A 15,965-nucleotide genomic window follows, 5' to 3' on the forward strand; every position below is an offset into this window, starting at 1 on the left:
TCTAGTACAAGTAATGCTAACTGATCTACTAAACTAGGTGTTAAGAGTTGTGTAAGTACAGGAGTAAGAAGAATTACTATATACAAAATGTATATGGGAATAGCTAAGAACAATTAATAAGAATCAGAATATATGCACAGAATATATGCACAATATAGGCTAGGTTATCAGGAATAACAACTCCTAACAAATAGTCTAGCAACTATGAAGTGCAGGTGGTTGGTTATGTATAGTACCTTAGACTAATGTTACTTAAGCCTAAGTGACTAAGGGTATGTTTATTTAAGGTCTCTGGGGTAGTACCTTATGTAAGAGGGTTACCTGACTAATGTACAGGATTTATAGGATTTGCCTAATAGTATAGGACTTATAGATGCTTAAGTAAGACTTAAGACTTATGGGGTTTACCTAAAATATATCTAGGATTTATGAGATATTGTAGATAAAGCTATCTACAATATAGGGGGTATGGTGGATTGAAACACTATCACTCAATCACAACAATCCTTACAGTATTGTTGCACTATACTCAATGTTGAACTCAACAACTGTGACAGTCAAGGGGCACAGGGTTGCAGTAAGTACACTAATAGGTTACCCTGTGTCTGTTGGGACTGGCCTATGGTCTTAGTGCACCAAATAACCTCCTATGCTATTTACAGTGAGTCAATCACTAAAGTAAATGCGCAGATAAGCTGTTAAAGGCTTGTGTGTATATGTCAATATATAAGAGTAAAAGTAGGATAAAGTAGGATACATTAGAAGTGTCTTCACAGGGTCCTTTTATACCCTGAGAAGGTGCACAAACAAGTATATGCATGATTGATACCAAGAGGGGGTACAGGAGGTACATGTGGCAACTGAAACACTTGAGGGAGCCAATACTTTGGTACATGGTAAATAATAACAGTTCCTAATATTTGCCCCAAGGCAGTATTTACCTGTGTGGGTCCTTAGATGTCCCAAGGCTAAGTGTTTCATCCTTGGAGTAAACAGTCCCAAAGGTAGGATACTTCTGCATTGGGTACTTACAGTAAATGGGGCATAACTCTGCCAAATGTTGTCTGTTTTGGGTGTTTGGCCCAGCGTTCTGGAGCGCACAAACAGGCGCACCTAAGCGCAAGCAATCTGGCAGTGTGAGATGCCCGGGTGATGGAGAAAAGGCGCATTTAGTGCATTGGCGCTTAAGCGCTGATTAAGCGCCAGAGCACTTGCCTCTGCAACAAGGGGGACCCTGAATATTTCTGTGTGTAGCCACAAGATAGAATCTTGAATAATAATACTACAAACAAGAAAAATATTACTTGTTACTGTTTATCTACTTGGCTGAATTTATATACATTTAAATGAGTGAGAGAACAGCATATATGCTGAAGATATTGCATATTAAGGGTATTCCTGAGGTTTATAGGTTTTGCAAAGGTTGCAATTGGATAGAGGGACCTTGAAAACCCTAGTTTGCATCTTTATCTCATTTTATTCACTGTAGTATTACTTGTGTAATTAATAAAATAAGTACAGATTATGGAAGAAATGTCATATCCATAACACTAGGCTACTATACTAATTGCATAAGGCAACAACTACTGGACTATCTACAACAAGGAGGGGGCCTTAGGCCTGGAGGTGTGGTAGGTCTATTGGAGCAGGGGTAAGTGCAGTACTTCTGAGGGTTCCAGCTACTTAGCTGGACTACTGAACCTGTCTGTGATTAGAGACAAGCTAAAATTGACTTGGGGTCTCCAAGCAATTTTCCTGCTGTATATATAGACAAAAGAAACTATGTACATGGTCTGTGCTTGTGTGAATAGAAGAGTCCATGTGAAATGAGAAGCATGCTGCAGGCTGCACAGAAGCATGGATTTCTCCTAAGTGCCCTTGGCATGGCATCTCAGTGCAGCATCTTGGCATAATAAGTGCCAAGATCACATGATCAAAAAACATAAGATATAGAGTTTGTAAAAAATACTAAAAATATCAGAAAGATACTGCAAATCTAATGGTATATGTTAAGAGGGTATAACAGACACAGACTGGGATTAAGTTCCAAGAATTTATTTGCATTATTTTGGGTCAATGTCCCACAAAAACTTGCAATTGTCTTGAGTCATTGAAATACCACATACAGTATTTGTTACACCCTCTTAAACTATACCACTGGACTTGCATGATTTTTCGGATATTTTTAGTATTTTTTTACAAACCTTATGTCTTTTGTTTTTTGATCACATGATCTTGGTGCTTATTTTGCCAAGATGCTGTGCCAAGATGCTGTGCCAAGGGCACTTAGGAGAAATCCATGCTTCTGCACAGCCTGCAGCATGCTTCTCTTTTCACATTCATACTTCCTTTCTCACAAGCATGGACCATGTAAATAGTTTACTCTTGTCTATATATACAGCAGGGAAATTGCTTGGAGACCCCAAGTCAATTTTACCTTGTCCCCAATCACAGACAGGTCCAGAAGTCCAGCTAAGTAGCTGAAATCCTCAGTAGTATTGCACTTTCCCCTGTTCAGCTAGACTCATCATACCTCCAGGCCTAAGGCCCCTTCCACACTGTAGATAGCCCAGTAGATGCTGCCTTAAGCAGTTCACCCAGTAGTTGGCCTTTCATAGTTAGATTAGTCAGAGTTACCTTGTACTAGATACAGCCTTAAGCGGCTGCTCCCCAGTGTGTACCCACCTTACAGTGGTGTACAACAGTATTGGACAAAACCTCTCACAAGATTTCTAAAATTTGCTAGTAGTGCCCACATCTCAGTTGTTCCTGTAGCTAGCAACATGTATGTACTACCAAATGAGAGCCAGAGGTTGGAGCTCTTCATCAAATGCTCAAACATGTAAATTTAACAGGTTGTTGAGGAGATATGGGGGAACAGTGTCATGGTAGGGTGTGAGAGGTTTTGTCCCCAGCAGTTCTTAATCCAAAAACTCTACCAGTACTTCTCCCCCATGAGGAGCTGAAACAAGGTAGCTATATACTTACTTAAGGATGTATTTATACTATTTTACTACAGAGTATCAGCTTGAGAGCTGCTCCACCCATGGCAGGATAGGAAGGGTTGTATTTGGGGACTGATTATAAGAGTATGCTCTGACACATGACTGACCACACTTGGATTGCTACTTAAACTACTCTGTGTAGCTAGATAAAGCCTAGTATAGCTGTATAATATAACTCTTAGGACACAGGAGCCCCAGTATAGAGTGCTAAAAGCAAGTGAAGGTGCATACACCCAAGGATTGATGCATAAATTCAGATGCTACTACCCACAGGAAAAGGATAACCAGTTTCAAGATTCATATATCAAAGCTACCTAGTATGTAGGAGATAGGTAAGCTGCTATCAAGGTAGTGTGTAACCCCAATCTTTTTGCAAGTGCATTTTAAGTAATTTCAGTATCAAATAGGGATATTTTGACCCTAAAACCTTTTTGAGACTACTCACTACCTTGATAGCAGCTTACCTATCTCCTACATACTAGGTAGCTTTGATATATGAATCTTGAAACTGGTTATCCTTTTCCTGTGGGTAGTAGCATCTGAATTTATGCATCAATCCTTGGGTGTATGCACCTTCACTTGCTTTTAGCACTCTATACTGGGGCTCCTGTGTCCTAAGAGTTATATTATACAGCTATACTAGGCTTTATCTAGCTACACAGAGTAGTTTAAGTAGCAATCCAAGTGTGGTCAGTCATGTGTCAGAGCATACTCTTATAATCAGTCCCCAAATACAACCCTTCCTATCCTGCCATGGGTGGAGCAGCTCTCAAGCTGATACTCTGTAGTAAAATAGTATAAATACATCCTTAAGTAAGTATATAGCTACCTTGTTTCAGCTCCTCATGGGGGAGAAGTACTGGTAGAGTTTTTGGATTAAGAACTGCTGGGGACAAAACCTCTCACACCCTACCATGACACTGTTCCCCCATATCTCCTCAACAACCTGTTAAATTTACATGTTTGAGCATTTGATGAAGAGCTCCAACCTCTGGCTCTCATTTGGTAGTACATACATGTTGCTAGCTACAGGAACAACTGAGATGTGGGCACTACTAGCAAATTTTAGAAATCTTGTGAGAGGTTTTGTCCAATACTATTTATGAGTCAGCACCCAAATTTGCAAGCTGCATGCCTATGAATGCCATGCCGTCTTGATGCAACCCGCCAGACAGAGCCTCGCGTCTTGTCTTGTCTTGTCTTGTCTTGCGGTAATGCTAGGACGATACATACAGATCGTAGGGTTAAGGGCATTGGAGAATTTTCTCTAGCCATCGGTTTTATCCTACTCGGCCCGCTTATTGTGAGATACACGCCGCCGCTATGGACTCAAGCTGCCGTAATAGATACAGCAACCTAGCTTATTATGGTAACTGGTTATTCTCGGCACAAATATTATGATCCATATCTGAACAGGAGATTGATATTTTCGAATCATCCCATCCCGATTAACGCTTAGCCGCACCTTTGATTGGAGTGAATGGTGATGTCATTGGCACTGATGATGGCATTGTCTTTGATAGGCGTCGATTTCACATGTGAATCTAGCGTTGTTCGCCCCGGTGAGTGGAGCTCCGTAGGATTTGCACGCTGCAGTTGATACATTTAACCACATTCGGTCATATATGCATGCGTTGTGGCTGGTGCAGTGTGGTGCGGCTGTATAATCGATACAGGGGTTGAATTGCGTGATCTAAATTGCCTGGCTGGACTCATGGTGACTGAGAATCCTCTGCAGGAATGGCGATATAAAAGGTAGGTAAAATCTCGACTCAACCCCAACTCGAAGCTCTTTTGCTCTTTCCCGCGGTTCTATTGCAATATCTGAGACTATATCATGGCTAATAACTTCCAGTTCCCACCCAACATAAAGGTACATCCACTAGCTAGCTTCAATAGATTTTCCTCGGCTGAACCATACACCAGAAACTGCTAGACGATAAGGAGAAGACCGGGTCCCTCCATTTCAGGTCAGAAGGAGGCGACTCGCGAGGCCTATTGGTCGGGCAATATAGCAGGTGGCTTGGTGGAAAAGCTGGCGACTGGGGCGTGACCGAATACGTCGACGTCTACTTGGACAAGGCCAAATGGGAATTAATCAAGCGCGAGCCTAATCGACACCCGAAAAATGATCTCGAAATCACATTCAAGGAGTCGTCAAGTCGTTCGGTGACAAATTCGACAGAGACAACAGTTTCGGCCGACCTCGGCTTTGAAAAGGTTTTCAAGTTCTCGATGGGCATTGAGGACAAACGCATCACAGCTGTTACGACGAGCAACGAGAGAGGAACCGACAAGAAACATACTCTTGGTCCTGGCGAATCGGCTTACATCTATAGGCGCATTTACCAGCTCAACCTGCGCGCGTGGTGGTCGGCAGATCTTTCGGGCGCTGAACGTGTTGTTACCCAGGATGCAACGACCAATAATACACATGAAGGAGCAGTCAAAAGCACCATCACAGGAGACGATGAGATTTTCTTCGACCCTCTATCGGGAGAAGAGACTATCACCTTACCTCCGGCGAACAAGGAGCGGGACGACAGTCCGAACGGCTGGAAGAACCGAATCCGATTCAGCGACCTTTATAATCCGGCAAAAGCACAAGTCGCTGGAGCTTGGAAGAGAGCGTAAGTGAACACGCCATATAAATATTTTATCCTTCTGACGTACTTCCGCCTCTCACTCAGGTTGGGTGGATCTCGAGATGACGTGATACGGGAGATGTTGAAGTATAAGGACCCGAGCTTTGAATTCACGATAGTGCCTACGTTCTCGATCGAAGTCGCCTTTTTAGGGCTCACCAAGTTCGGGATTGCATATCCCCCTCCTGTTTGACGGCTCAGAGGACGCCAAAGTATCTGTTAGGTGCCAATCTATAGTAGATGATTGAGTTGAAATGAACCGTGAAAAATGACTGTATCTGATTTTCTTGTAGAGCGTATGAGCAACTCTGGGAATGAAGAAAGGCACTTTGTTATGAAAGATTGAGTCTAAAGACACAGGCATCCACAATCAAACGGGCCGACACCACTGTGTGAGACAAATTGCTAACGCTTCGGCGCTAATGGAAAATAGGTAGCTAATTCAGTTTCAGTGGATCGTCTCAGCCGTTGGTCGTTCGGTTGCGTGATTTCTTTCATTGGTACGCTTAGAAACCCAGCTTCGAATTGTACACATACAAGCGGAGTTACGGCCACATAATAACTGTATCGTAGAAATTGGATAACCAGAAAAACGGAAGTGAAATATGCGTACGTGTACATAAATATAATCGGTGTAACATAATAGTCATGTGCGCACACGGAAATGGAACCGGTAGGGGTTGGAACAGGCCGTGGGTTGTCGCGTATCATGAGAAAAGCCTCAGCCTTTTAGTTAAGTCAAAGGCGCGCCGCCAACCTGCCACAGTGCATGAGATTAAGTGGACAAATTAACATGTGCATGACAAACCTGTTGGATGTTTGCATCAATTTCGTCGTTGTTTTCCATTTCGTGCTGTCGGTTGTCGGTCATTAGATGTTTCCAAGTGCCCAACACGCCTACATACCATCTTGGGAGTGTCGTCCTCCTGCAAACGAGTACCGTTATAGAAGAATCGGAACGTCTCTGTTGGGATTGTTAGGTCCCAACTAATGGATTCAAGCCAAAAGCGCGCGTCAACGTACTAGGCGCTTTCTTAAATTGTTCCTATGGAGTTCAGATTAGACAAAGGGCCAAGCCAAAAAAAAAAGAAAAGAAAAAGGGAAGACATACATGAGCCTTGTCGAATGCACTCCTGAGGGGTTTCGTTCGTGAGACCTTGATTTGAAAAGCTATCGCGTGCCCAGTATAAGGTAATCAGTGAAACAAAGAAAAATGGTGAAACGCACAAGGCCCCTCTTGGCTACGAATAACCAAGGTAATTTTATCGTTTTTGGCTGACGCCGATGGGTCGCCTTGGTCATCCCGATCGTTAGCGCCGAAACCGCCATCATTGCTGACCTGAGTATTTTGGAGGTTCTGAGTGCTCGGCTCTTCTTCTCCCTGTCAACAGCAGAAGTTCAGTTATCCGGCGCGGTGCACAACAAATAGACACGCACGGCTGGGTACGCGGTAATTATTCCTCCCTCCGGAATTTCGTGCTAGGATATGTGATTAAGGACAAGCACTGAGTATAGATATCTATAGATACCATTTTGGGTGTGTGGTCTCCTTCAAGAATGTTTCCGTTGTACTTGAAAACAAGCTCATCTTCCATCGAGGCGGTGAGTGTATTAGAAAAGAATCTTGAAAGGGGTGGGCGTACCTGGGGTAGTCCTGAAGCGGTCCTAACCACAATTGCATTCAGCAAAAGCAGCAGAACAAAGAAGATTCCTCGCGCTCACCGCTGCAGCCACGAATACTTTGCGAAGCTGAGATATCTTTTTGACCGCCACTCTCACGTCGGCTATTAGACAATGCATCAGTGGTAGTCGCCTAGTGCAAGTCGCCATACTAACGCGCTGCACCCTTAGAATGGGTGATAGTAATCATCATTTTGCCATCTTGGGAAGGAGTAATGTCGGCCATGATTCAAGACGGACAATGCGTTGAATGGGAGAGAGGGTAGTAGATTTGAAGAATGGAAATCAAAACACACGTGATCGTAATGCATGTCAGGTGACTTCGTAGTACATTTGCAATTATAACGACTTCATCGTAGGAACCACCCTTACAAAGAATTACTCCCATCGACAAACGCGGTGCTTAAACCAAGTTAGCCTCTTTAAATAAGCCAATAGCTGAATAGAACCAGTAAATCAAAAAGAGTCCCGCCCTGTTTGGTATCTACTCAACGAAAACACCTATTTATACAAAAGGTATATCACTTAACTTCAGAGCGCTCCAGAGATCCCCAGGGTCCTGTCGGGTCCTCTGGAGTTAGGTTACCTGATCGGAGAAAGAGGGGATTTAGTTGAGTATGGCTACATCAATGATTGATGCGTGGCACCTTCCACACCGGTACAACGCGGACGTGTTAGGTGTCAGCCGTCCAGACACCCACACCGCCGACCACCGTTTTTACTCAACACCCCCGCAAGTCTTCTTCAGACTGGTTCCCAGTCACATGAATGCACCCAACTGTGTTGGAATTGACTAGTTGACACATACTTGGAGTGTTCTGAGCACCCCTGGCTTTTGTTCCGTGATATGGTTGAACGAATGTCGGGCCCGTAATCTGGCGTACTTAACCACCTCGTAAATAGTGGGCTAACCAGATACCAAGACTCTGGGCTCTGATTTTCATGAAACCCGTGCATATGATATCGCCAGGCTCCATATGCTCCGAGGATCCGGCACGTATCGCGCACTAGATAGGTTCGGGCCTCAGACCACACTTATAGCAGGGCGGGAGGTGGGAGAAATGTCGATAGCTTAAGCTTACATAAGCTGGCTTGAGCTGGCTCAAGTTGTGGAGGCCGGTAATTGATACGAAACCACTAGGTAGTGTATCATGATGGTGGGAGGGACTTAAGCACGGTAAACCCCAAAAGTGCGGAAAATCCGCATGACGTCCAGATTTTGCCAGACATCCGCACCTAAAATAGCAGAATCCGCACCTCGACGACACACAGGGGTGAGTTGAGGATGCGGATTCATGGACAAAATGGTCGGATTTTGCCAACACTCCGCATATAACGCGCGATTTTTCACGTTCAGAAAATCCGCACTTTTGGGGTCCACCGTGAAGACAACGCGTCGGAAGGCCGAGCGTGCCGTGCGAGTGTGGTTGACCACGAACCCGAGTAGCCACCTGGTCTATAGTCCCCACCTTGCTGAGCCGAAGCCCAACTCGTACATCTCCGCAAACTCCGAACCATAGCCTCAGGTATCACTTCTTGGGGATGCAAATCTTGTTTCTGTTCTGTGCCTTCTACTAAAATAGCGATGATTTTCGTGCACAAATGCTATGATATACACTAACTTATGATAAACTTGCCGTTTAGAGAAAATGGAAACAATACAATATGTCCAAAGAGCTCTACCAGGTTGCTTTTTGCCAGTACTGATGAGTACTTCCGCTCTAAAAACGGCTGAAGCTGCATTATACTGTTTTTTAAATAGTTAAAATCAGATCGCGGGCAACTCCTTTGCTCCCGACCCGCCCCGTACTTCTTGTCCAGCCCTCAATATCTCTTCAATCGTGAAGGAAGTCTTGTTGCCACCCGATCAACAATTCGTACTCGTGTCTCGGGAGCCCCGGCTCAAACCCGTTACCACTTCGCGATGCGGGCCTCCCTCAAACCGGTGGTTTGGCTCTTTGGTAGTGTCACAGACTTTGGATATACATGTACATTGTGCGTATCAGGATAATATATATGTTGTATATATGTATCACCCATGTAAGCAGGGAAGCCTCAGCACAGTACCAAACATGATGATTGCGTTCAACGTTGTGGCGGCGTTTAATCACGCAGCGCTGTTCTAATTTTTATCAGGGGCTGCACCAGGGCTACATGAGCCGTTATTTCTGACCCAGGGCCCGGGCAACTCTCGTTGTTGTTTAAAATTTTTGATTTCCTTTCTGGGTCCGTCCATTCTAGGACCTTGGGCCGCGGCCATCATTACAATCACCCCGTCTTCGCCACTCGGCTTGGACCCAACATGGCTAGCTTCGTGCATCATGGCTACTATGGATATCACCTATTGCTCTTGGCCTAATAGTAGGGGCTACCTTTTCGCTGGCATGGTGGACCCCAAAAGTGTAGATTTTCTGGATGTAAAAAATCGCGCATTATATGCGGAGTGTTGGCAAAGTCCGACCAGATTTTCCATGAATCTGCATCCTCAACCCACCCTTGTTGACCATTGAGGTGCAGATTCCGTGATCTTATGTGTGGATATCTGGGAAATTCTGGCCCCCATGGGGATTTCCCGTACTTTTGGGGTTCACCGCCTTGAACCAAGCATTGCTTCACCCACATAGACCATAATGCGCATCGCACATACTTTGCCACTGACCTGGCACCCAATCAGTATAAAATGAGCCCATGTCTGCTCCTGCTCCTATCGACATCTTCTCACTGTTCACTCAAGTCTGCCTTTCAGTCACTCCTGCAGCAATGGCTAGTCACCACGTTACTTTCAACCATATTTTCCTCCGCTTTTCAATAATCTCAGATGAAATATTAAACCTTCTTGAGACCGCCTATCGCCAGCACAGTCAACCTAACCTGTCATCCCATATGCCAGCCAGCCAACCCGGTCTCTATGTCCACCCTGCAATAAACCTGGCGTTGACCTCGCTAGATATGTACGGGATGGTTATGAAGTTCATCTACAAATCAAGGATCAGGTGCTCGCTCCGCATGAGCGATATTTGCTTCTTAAACCCGTCCTTGGTTCGTTCTTAACTAGCTTTTCTATATGTTGAGCTGCGCTGACTAGCAGAACTTCACCTGCCGTTTGTTCTGAATTTAGAACAACTCCCTCTCATCCCTTGATTCTCCACTGTTACCCCTTGCCCGCATGTCTTCATGTCAATTCTTTCGGCACCTCGTCATATCCGGAAGACAAGCCCGGCTTCCTCTCCACCCTAGCTTGCTCGGCATACCATACTTTACCGCTCTACAGACTATTGATCTTAGATTCTTTTGGATAGTTCAATCACTGCCGGTATCATGGAGAAATTTTCTCGTCGAATCTGTTAGGAAGAGCACAAATCTATCCAGCATCTCTTTCAACCATTTATTATTCCCAGACGTAAAGGCGCTATTGCTTGCTTCTGCAGAAAATCTGGCGCTCGAGAGCATTCAGCTAGAGCGCATCCCAGTCCCCGAGGTGGATGTCATTGAATTGAGTACACTGTTCGTACGCAACAATTCGCTGAGGAGCATCACGGTCCCGCACAAGTTGCTACGACATAGCACTCTTTCGCTCTTTTGCGAACTCCCTTTTTTACAGGTCCTAAATCTGACAGCGGGGATTGGGGAAGATGACGAGTCTCCGGAAAATACGCTGTGGCAAACATACCAACCCTTAACTCGGCTCGAATTTCCAGCACTACTACATCTTTCTCTTGATGCCCCCCCTGAGTACATCGAGGGCTTGCCTATATTGGCTGATACGTTGCAAGAGCTCACTGTTTCTAGTCCAGATGCGTTTTTTATTGGAAGCAATTCGGAGCAGTCCTCTAGTGACGACCAAGAAGCATACTGTGCGGCACTAGATAATCTTGTCAAAGTCGGCCCAAACACTACACATGTGAACCTCCGAATTGGATACTTTTGCCACGCCTTCGTCGATCGCCTCGCCATGTTCAACCAATTGGTAACAGCGAAACTGTTCAACTGTCATCCAGACCCGGAGCTGATGGATTATGCGAGAGAAAGGATGGAGACATGTATGTGGGTTTATGGAAATGATGTTCATAAGTGATGTAATGTAGGGGGAGCGCGGTGTTGATTCATTGTTCTCAATTATATACGCCCCCCCCCCAGGCAGCGATTCTTGTTCTTTTTTTTAATACACGCACACATACAAAGAGAATGTTGGAGTTACATATCACCTAAGGCAAACTGCTAGTAGAAACCAAATCGCAGAAAGCTACAAGGAAAACACGGAGAGAGAAACACGTAGACAGTACATACAATACACACAGAGACACATAGCGTGGGCAGAAAGAAGGAGCCGGCGGACCGACGTACAGGTGCCTCAAGGGCTAACCAGAGCAGAGGCCGTAAGTGCGGGGATGGGCCAGCCATGGTGGCAAATCCAGTTACAATTTTTGAGCGGCTGTCTGTGGCCCCCTTCGTCTCCCGATTCCCGTCTTGGCATTAAACGTTGCGACGGCCCCCAGGCCTGCGTGGGTACCAAACAGTGATGATTATTGAGCTCCGAAAGAGAGCTTACTAAGGGGTCACTTGTGTCCCGCTACGGCGGGACAGCGCGTGTATGAATGATAGGTTATCTCCGCCCCTTCTCCGCAGGAGCAACATGGGTCAAGATCGGGATGGAGCTGTGTTCGGTACTCACCGTAAAAGCCGTATCAGGTCATGAATTGGATGAGGCAGGATTCGACCTCCCTTGCGAGGCGGCTCTTGTGGGGTATTGGGTGTAGCTCGAGATCCGGTGCGCGCAGGACGTGCAAGCCTGGTTCCGGCCTCTTCTAGCATGGGTGTGTTGATAGGTCGGCAATCGCTTTGACGGCAGTTTGGCTACCACAAAATATGCACATGTTGCGATGCCCCTGACTCTCGGCTACCTGCATAGCTTTTGTGAACGCTATTAATGTCCTCAACATATCCGCATCTAATATGTTTGCTCTTGGCCCTATTCCTGACGAAGCGCTAGCCAAATTTCGTTTTTCGGCTCGTATAACGTAGCCGACACCGACTTTGCGAACGCCATTGGACAGCGGCATGTGCCCATTTTTCGGGTAATTTGATATCGGATTGGAACTTGTCTCTGTAGTCATCACGCTTCGGGCCATTCAAGTCTCCTTGCATGCGAAGCTGGCCACGGAGGAAGTTAGGGGGTCGGACGGGTATGAGAGGTACGGGGTGACAAATGCGGCGTCGTGGTGACTGTATCACGCGATGCGATGTATAGGAGATGTTGTGTTCTCCGTTTTGATTTTCCAGCGTCTACTAGGGCTGTGTTTATGCGTCTCCCATGATGCTAGCAGGTGTCTAGCGACTCTGGGATTTTTGGGAATGGTACAGAGCTCAGTAGCGTAGTTCATCATCTTTTTGCACGTATTGTGAATGGGAGGGATTAAGCCGAGGTGTTCCAGACAGTGGATCGGAGTGGTCTTGAAGGCTCCCGGTAGCCATCCAAGTCCTTAGTCCTGGACCCCCCTAAGCGACTAGAGCAGCGACTTTCACATGACAATACATCGCCTCTCCGTACCTGTTCGTGTTTGGTTTCTAACTATGTACTCTCATTTGGTCTATTGTGCTTACTCATGTATCGCTCCCGATGAACTTACCAGGATCCGCAGGAATTCTCTTACACCTGTTGTTACTTTTCGAACCACAACAACCGAGTGTTTTACGGATTGTCATTATCTTAGCGACGCAGGTGCCAAAGACGTTCGTATTTATAGTGGACGATAAGTAGAAACGTCACATGTAACTATAAAGAGTGGTTTCACCAAGGTGCTACGCGTGGCGTAGAGAAACCCACACCATCCAAGGAAAGCGTTAACGACATACTCTGATATATGTAATAGGCCCGAATGAACCGTCCATAGTCGCTCAAGAAGAAACTTAGCATTGCCTATGTTGTACCCGCCGATACTAGCCAAACATGTAGCCAGACTAACATCGGGATCGACGTGTCATCCAAGTAATTTTGGCGAAGGACGTACGTCCTCTTCTTTGCAAAACTCACGGGCTTCGTACTTACGGTTGTAGCGGCTGATTATTTCAGTCCCAGGAATGTATGACGGGCTACTGGATAGAAGTAAGATGTCCGAATCCAACTATTCAACTCGATCTTGTTTGGCAATTTCTACAGACCAAGTGATGACCTGAACGTGAAGAAATGCAAAAATTCGGTCCATAATCTGACAAATATCGTTACCAATAGAGTATCATCATGTTCATTATTCTTCTCCTTGTTCGTTCCTTGCAATAAATAGGTCTGGAGCGGACAAACACAGGACGGGAAAGCCTCGGCGTCAAACAGCGACAAATACAGATTCTTACATAATGGGGAATATTCCATCGCCAGTACTGTTTCGAGTGTACTCCAACCCGCTCTTTTCCGGGTCATTGGGTTGATAGAGGCTTTAACGTGGTGTTTGCCGAGCTTGTCGATTATATGGGTAGTTGATTCAGGTCCTAGTTGGAGCAAGCCTAGATATCCGTCCAAAATAGGTCCGTACTTACGGTAGAGATATTTTGTAGTCTATATGAATCAAAGTGTATCAAGTCTGTCATTCGAAGCTAAACGATCAAAGACGGTGATCGTTTTATCAAGATAATTTGCCAGAGTCCAGAATCTGTTACTGTTACAGATCCAGAGATGATGTCACATGACCAGGCCAAAATCGATACCCATCCATCTTTTGCCCAAGCCATGACATTCCTTCGGTATGAGTTCAATCCATGACCCCACCTTCTATTCTATGTCTTGAACTATTTGATAAAGTGCAGGCTCACTCTCCGCTTTTGTATCTCACACCCGCTATCTTTTGACTCTGCGATCGAGAACTCGGCCAAGCGATTATCATTCATTGATCGTCTTCCGCCTCTCGCCAGCTTCATCAGATGCTCCCAATCTGTACGCTATGGAGTCCACATGTCCTCATCTAGGGGCAGACCTATCTCACGCCGACGTCGAATTTGACGCTGATCCGGAAATAGAGGAGATGACTGCGGCTGTTGTGTGCCCCTGGCATCGCTACGACTTTGACCTCAAAACAGGAGAGAGTTCGACCGGTTTGAAAGCATGTGCGTATCCGGTTGAGCTGAGAGACCGAGATGTGTGGATCGGTGCTCCTGGAGAGGGCGAGTGGGAAGTTGTAGAGAAGAGGCCGGTCTCAGAGGGTGAGTCAGACTTGGCGTTTCCATCTTGTTACTGATGATTCTTCCATCAGACTTCGCAGAGTCAAGCGCCAGTAAAGGGGTGCCAAACTCTAGTACCTCCGAAGCCACGAACTCTAAAATCACGACCACGTTCGAAACACTCACCTTGGAGGATAACGAACCGGAACCAGGCACGTTGATGGAATGGGCGTGTCGAATTCTTAGCACATCGAACCCTGAAAAGAAAGTCAGTAGAAACCCATGGTAGCCAAACACTATTCGACTTACGTTCCGATCGCATACAGGTCGCACTTACGAGAAAGGCGGCAGCAGCCTGGCGAACAGGAAAAATCACCTCGAGTGGCCAGAAGAAAACTAACCTTGTAATCCCACCCGACGTTCCCCCTCGGGAAAATCTTGTGACAGTTGAACCCGGTAAAGTTGGAAAGAGAGGCAAGGCGGGCAGCGAGCGAAGTCGTATCGCCATTTTGCATGCGTTGGCAAACATTGAACAATGGGCGTACGTGATTCATTGTCGCGGCTGACTATCATTTAATGCTTTTCATAGAATTGATTTGGCGTGAGTCTTTGTTATATACCCGATCAAGAACGGTCGGGATAATTCCACTCCAGGTGGGATATAATTGCCCGGTTTGGATCAGTAAAACTAGCAGGAGAGCCACTCCCGCCACAATTCTTTACTGACTGGGTCAAGGTCGCTGAAGACGAAGCCAAGTGAGCATATTTTCATTACTTCCTTTGTCCTCCAAATGCACTCTATTCTACCTTTCTAATCTCGCTAATTTTGATCGTTGGTCTATCTCACAGGCATTTTTCTCTGCTTTCCTCCCGTCTCACCCAACTCGGCACCTACTATGGCTCACACGCCGTTCATGCTGGCCTATGGGATTCGGCATCCCGGACAGCCCATTCCTTACCTGCTCGACTATGCATCATCCATCTCGTACACGAAGCAAGAGGACTAGACGTTAACCCGGTTACCATAAACAAATTCAAAGCAGCTGGGGACACCGAGAGTGTCAAAGTACTCGAAGTCATCCACTGGGACGAAGTCACGGTACGCACCCATTCACTCGCCCTCATGAACGAGTTGACCAAACGAAAGCAATGAAGCATGTCACAGCCGGTCATCGATGGTTTACATGGGCCTGTAATCTCCTAAACGAAGACCCGGTACAAGCGTTTCGACGCGAAGTGCGAGCACACTTTTCTGGTGCCCTCAAAGTGAGTTTTTGAGACGAAACCTTGGCGATTCATGCATGACGTAATCGGTGAAATTTCAGGGTCCGTTCAATGTTGTGGACCGAGCACGCGCAGGCATGAGCCCAGATTTTTACGAGGATCTTAGAGGCGAAGCAAATGAGGCAAAGAAGAAAGGGAAATGAAAACAAAAGGCGGAGGTAACGGATTGCTCCCTCGTTTAGAGGAGGCTACGACAAAGCCA

General features: G+C 45.9%; 4 protein-coding genes across 4 annotated transcripts; 3 read left to right on the top strand and 1 right to left on the bottom strand.

Moving 5' to 3' along the window:
- Window positions 1-4,842: 4,842 nt before the first annotated feature.
- On the top strand, window positions 4,843-5,843 carry RhiXN_08145 (uncharacterized protein; the record flags this gene model as incomplete). Its single annotated transcript, XM_043327961.1, has 3 exons — window positions 4,843-4,878; window positions 4,932-5,635; window positions 5,696-5,843. The coding sequence occupies 3 exons, from the start codon at window positions 4,843-4,845 to the stop codon at window positions 5,841-5,843; spliced, it is 888 nt and encodes a 295-aa protein (XP_043183346.1).
- A 540-nt stretch (window positions 5,844-6,383) lies between these two features.
- RhiXN_08146 (ubiquitin-like Rad60 SUMO-like protein) lies at window positions 6,384-7,556 on the bottom strand (the record flags this gene model as incomplete). Its single annotated transcript, XM_043327962.1, has 11 exons — window positions 6,384-6,407; window positions 6,459-6,503; window positions 6,556-6,614; window positions 6,674-6,695; window positions 6,762-6,820; window positions 6,878-7,031; window positions 7,088-7,129; window positions 7,180-7,238; window positions 7,294-7,315; window positions 7,373-7,434; window positions 7,487-7,556. 11 exons carry the CDS (start codon window positions 7,554-7,556, stop codon window positions 6,384-6,386), a joined length of 618 nt encoding a protein of 205 aa, XP_043183347.1.
- A 2,462-nt stretch (window positions 7,557-10,018) lies between these two features.
- Window positions 10,019-11,405, top strand: RhiXN_08147 (uncharacterized protein; the record flags this gene model as incomplete). Its single annotated transcript, XM_043327963.1, has 2 exons — window positions 10,019-10,369; window positions 10,449-11,405. The coding sequence occupies 2 exons, from the start codon at window positions 10,019-10,021 to the stop codon at window positions 11,403-11,405; spliced, it is 1,308 nt and encodes a 435-aa protein (XP_043183348.1).
- A 2,857-nt stretch (window positions 11,406-14,262) lies between these two features.
- On the top strand, window positions 14,263-15,906 carry RhiXN_08148 (rieske; the record flags this gene model as incomplete). Its single annotated transcript, XM_043327964.1, has 8 exons — window positions 14,263-14,521; window positions 14,572-14,747; window positions 14,806-15,020; window positions 15,069-15,080; window positions 15,134-15,235; window positions 15,329-15,578; window positions 15,635-15,745; window positions 15,805-15,906. The coding sequence occupies 8 exons, from the start codon at window positions 14,263-14,265 to the stop codon at window positions 15,904-15,906; spliced, it is 1,227 nt and encodes a 408-aa protein (XP_043183349.1).
- Window positions 15,907-15,965: the final 59 nt, after the last annotated feature.

Source organism: Rhizoctonia solani, chromosome 9, assembly GCF_016906535.1.
Source record: "Rhizoctonia solani chromosome 9, complete sequence".
Classification (NCBI taxonomy): Eukaryota; Fungi; Basidiomycota; class Agaricomycetes; order Cantharellales; family Ceratobasidiaceae; genus Rhizoctonia; species Rhizoctonia solani.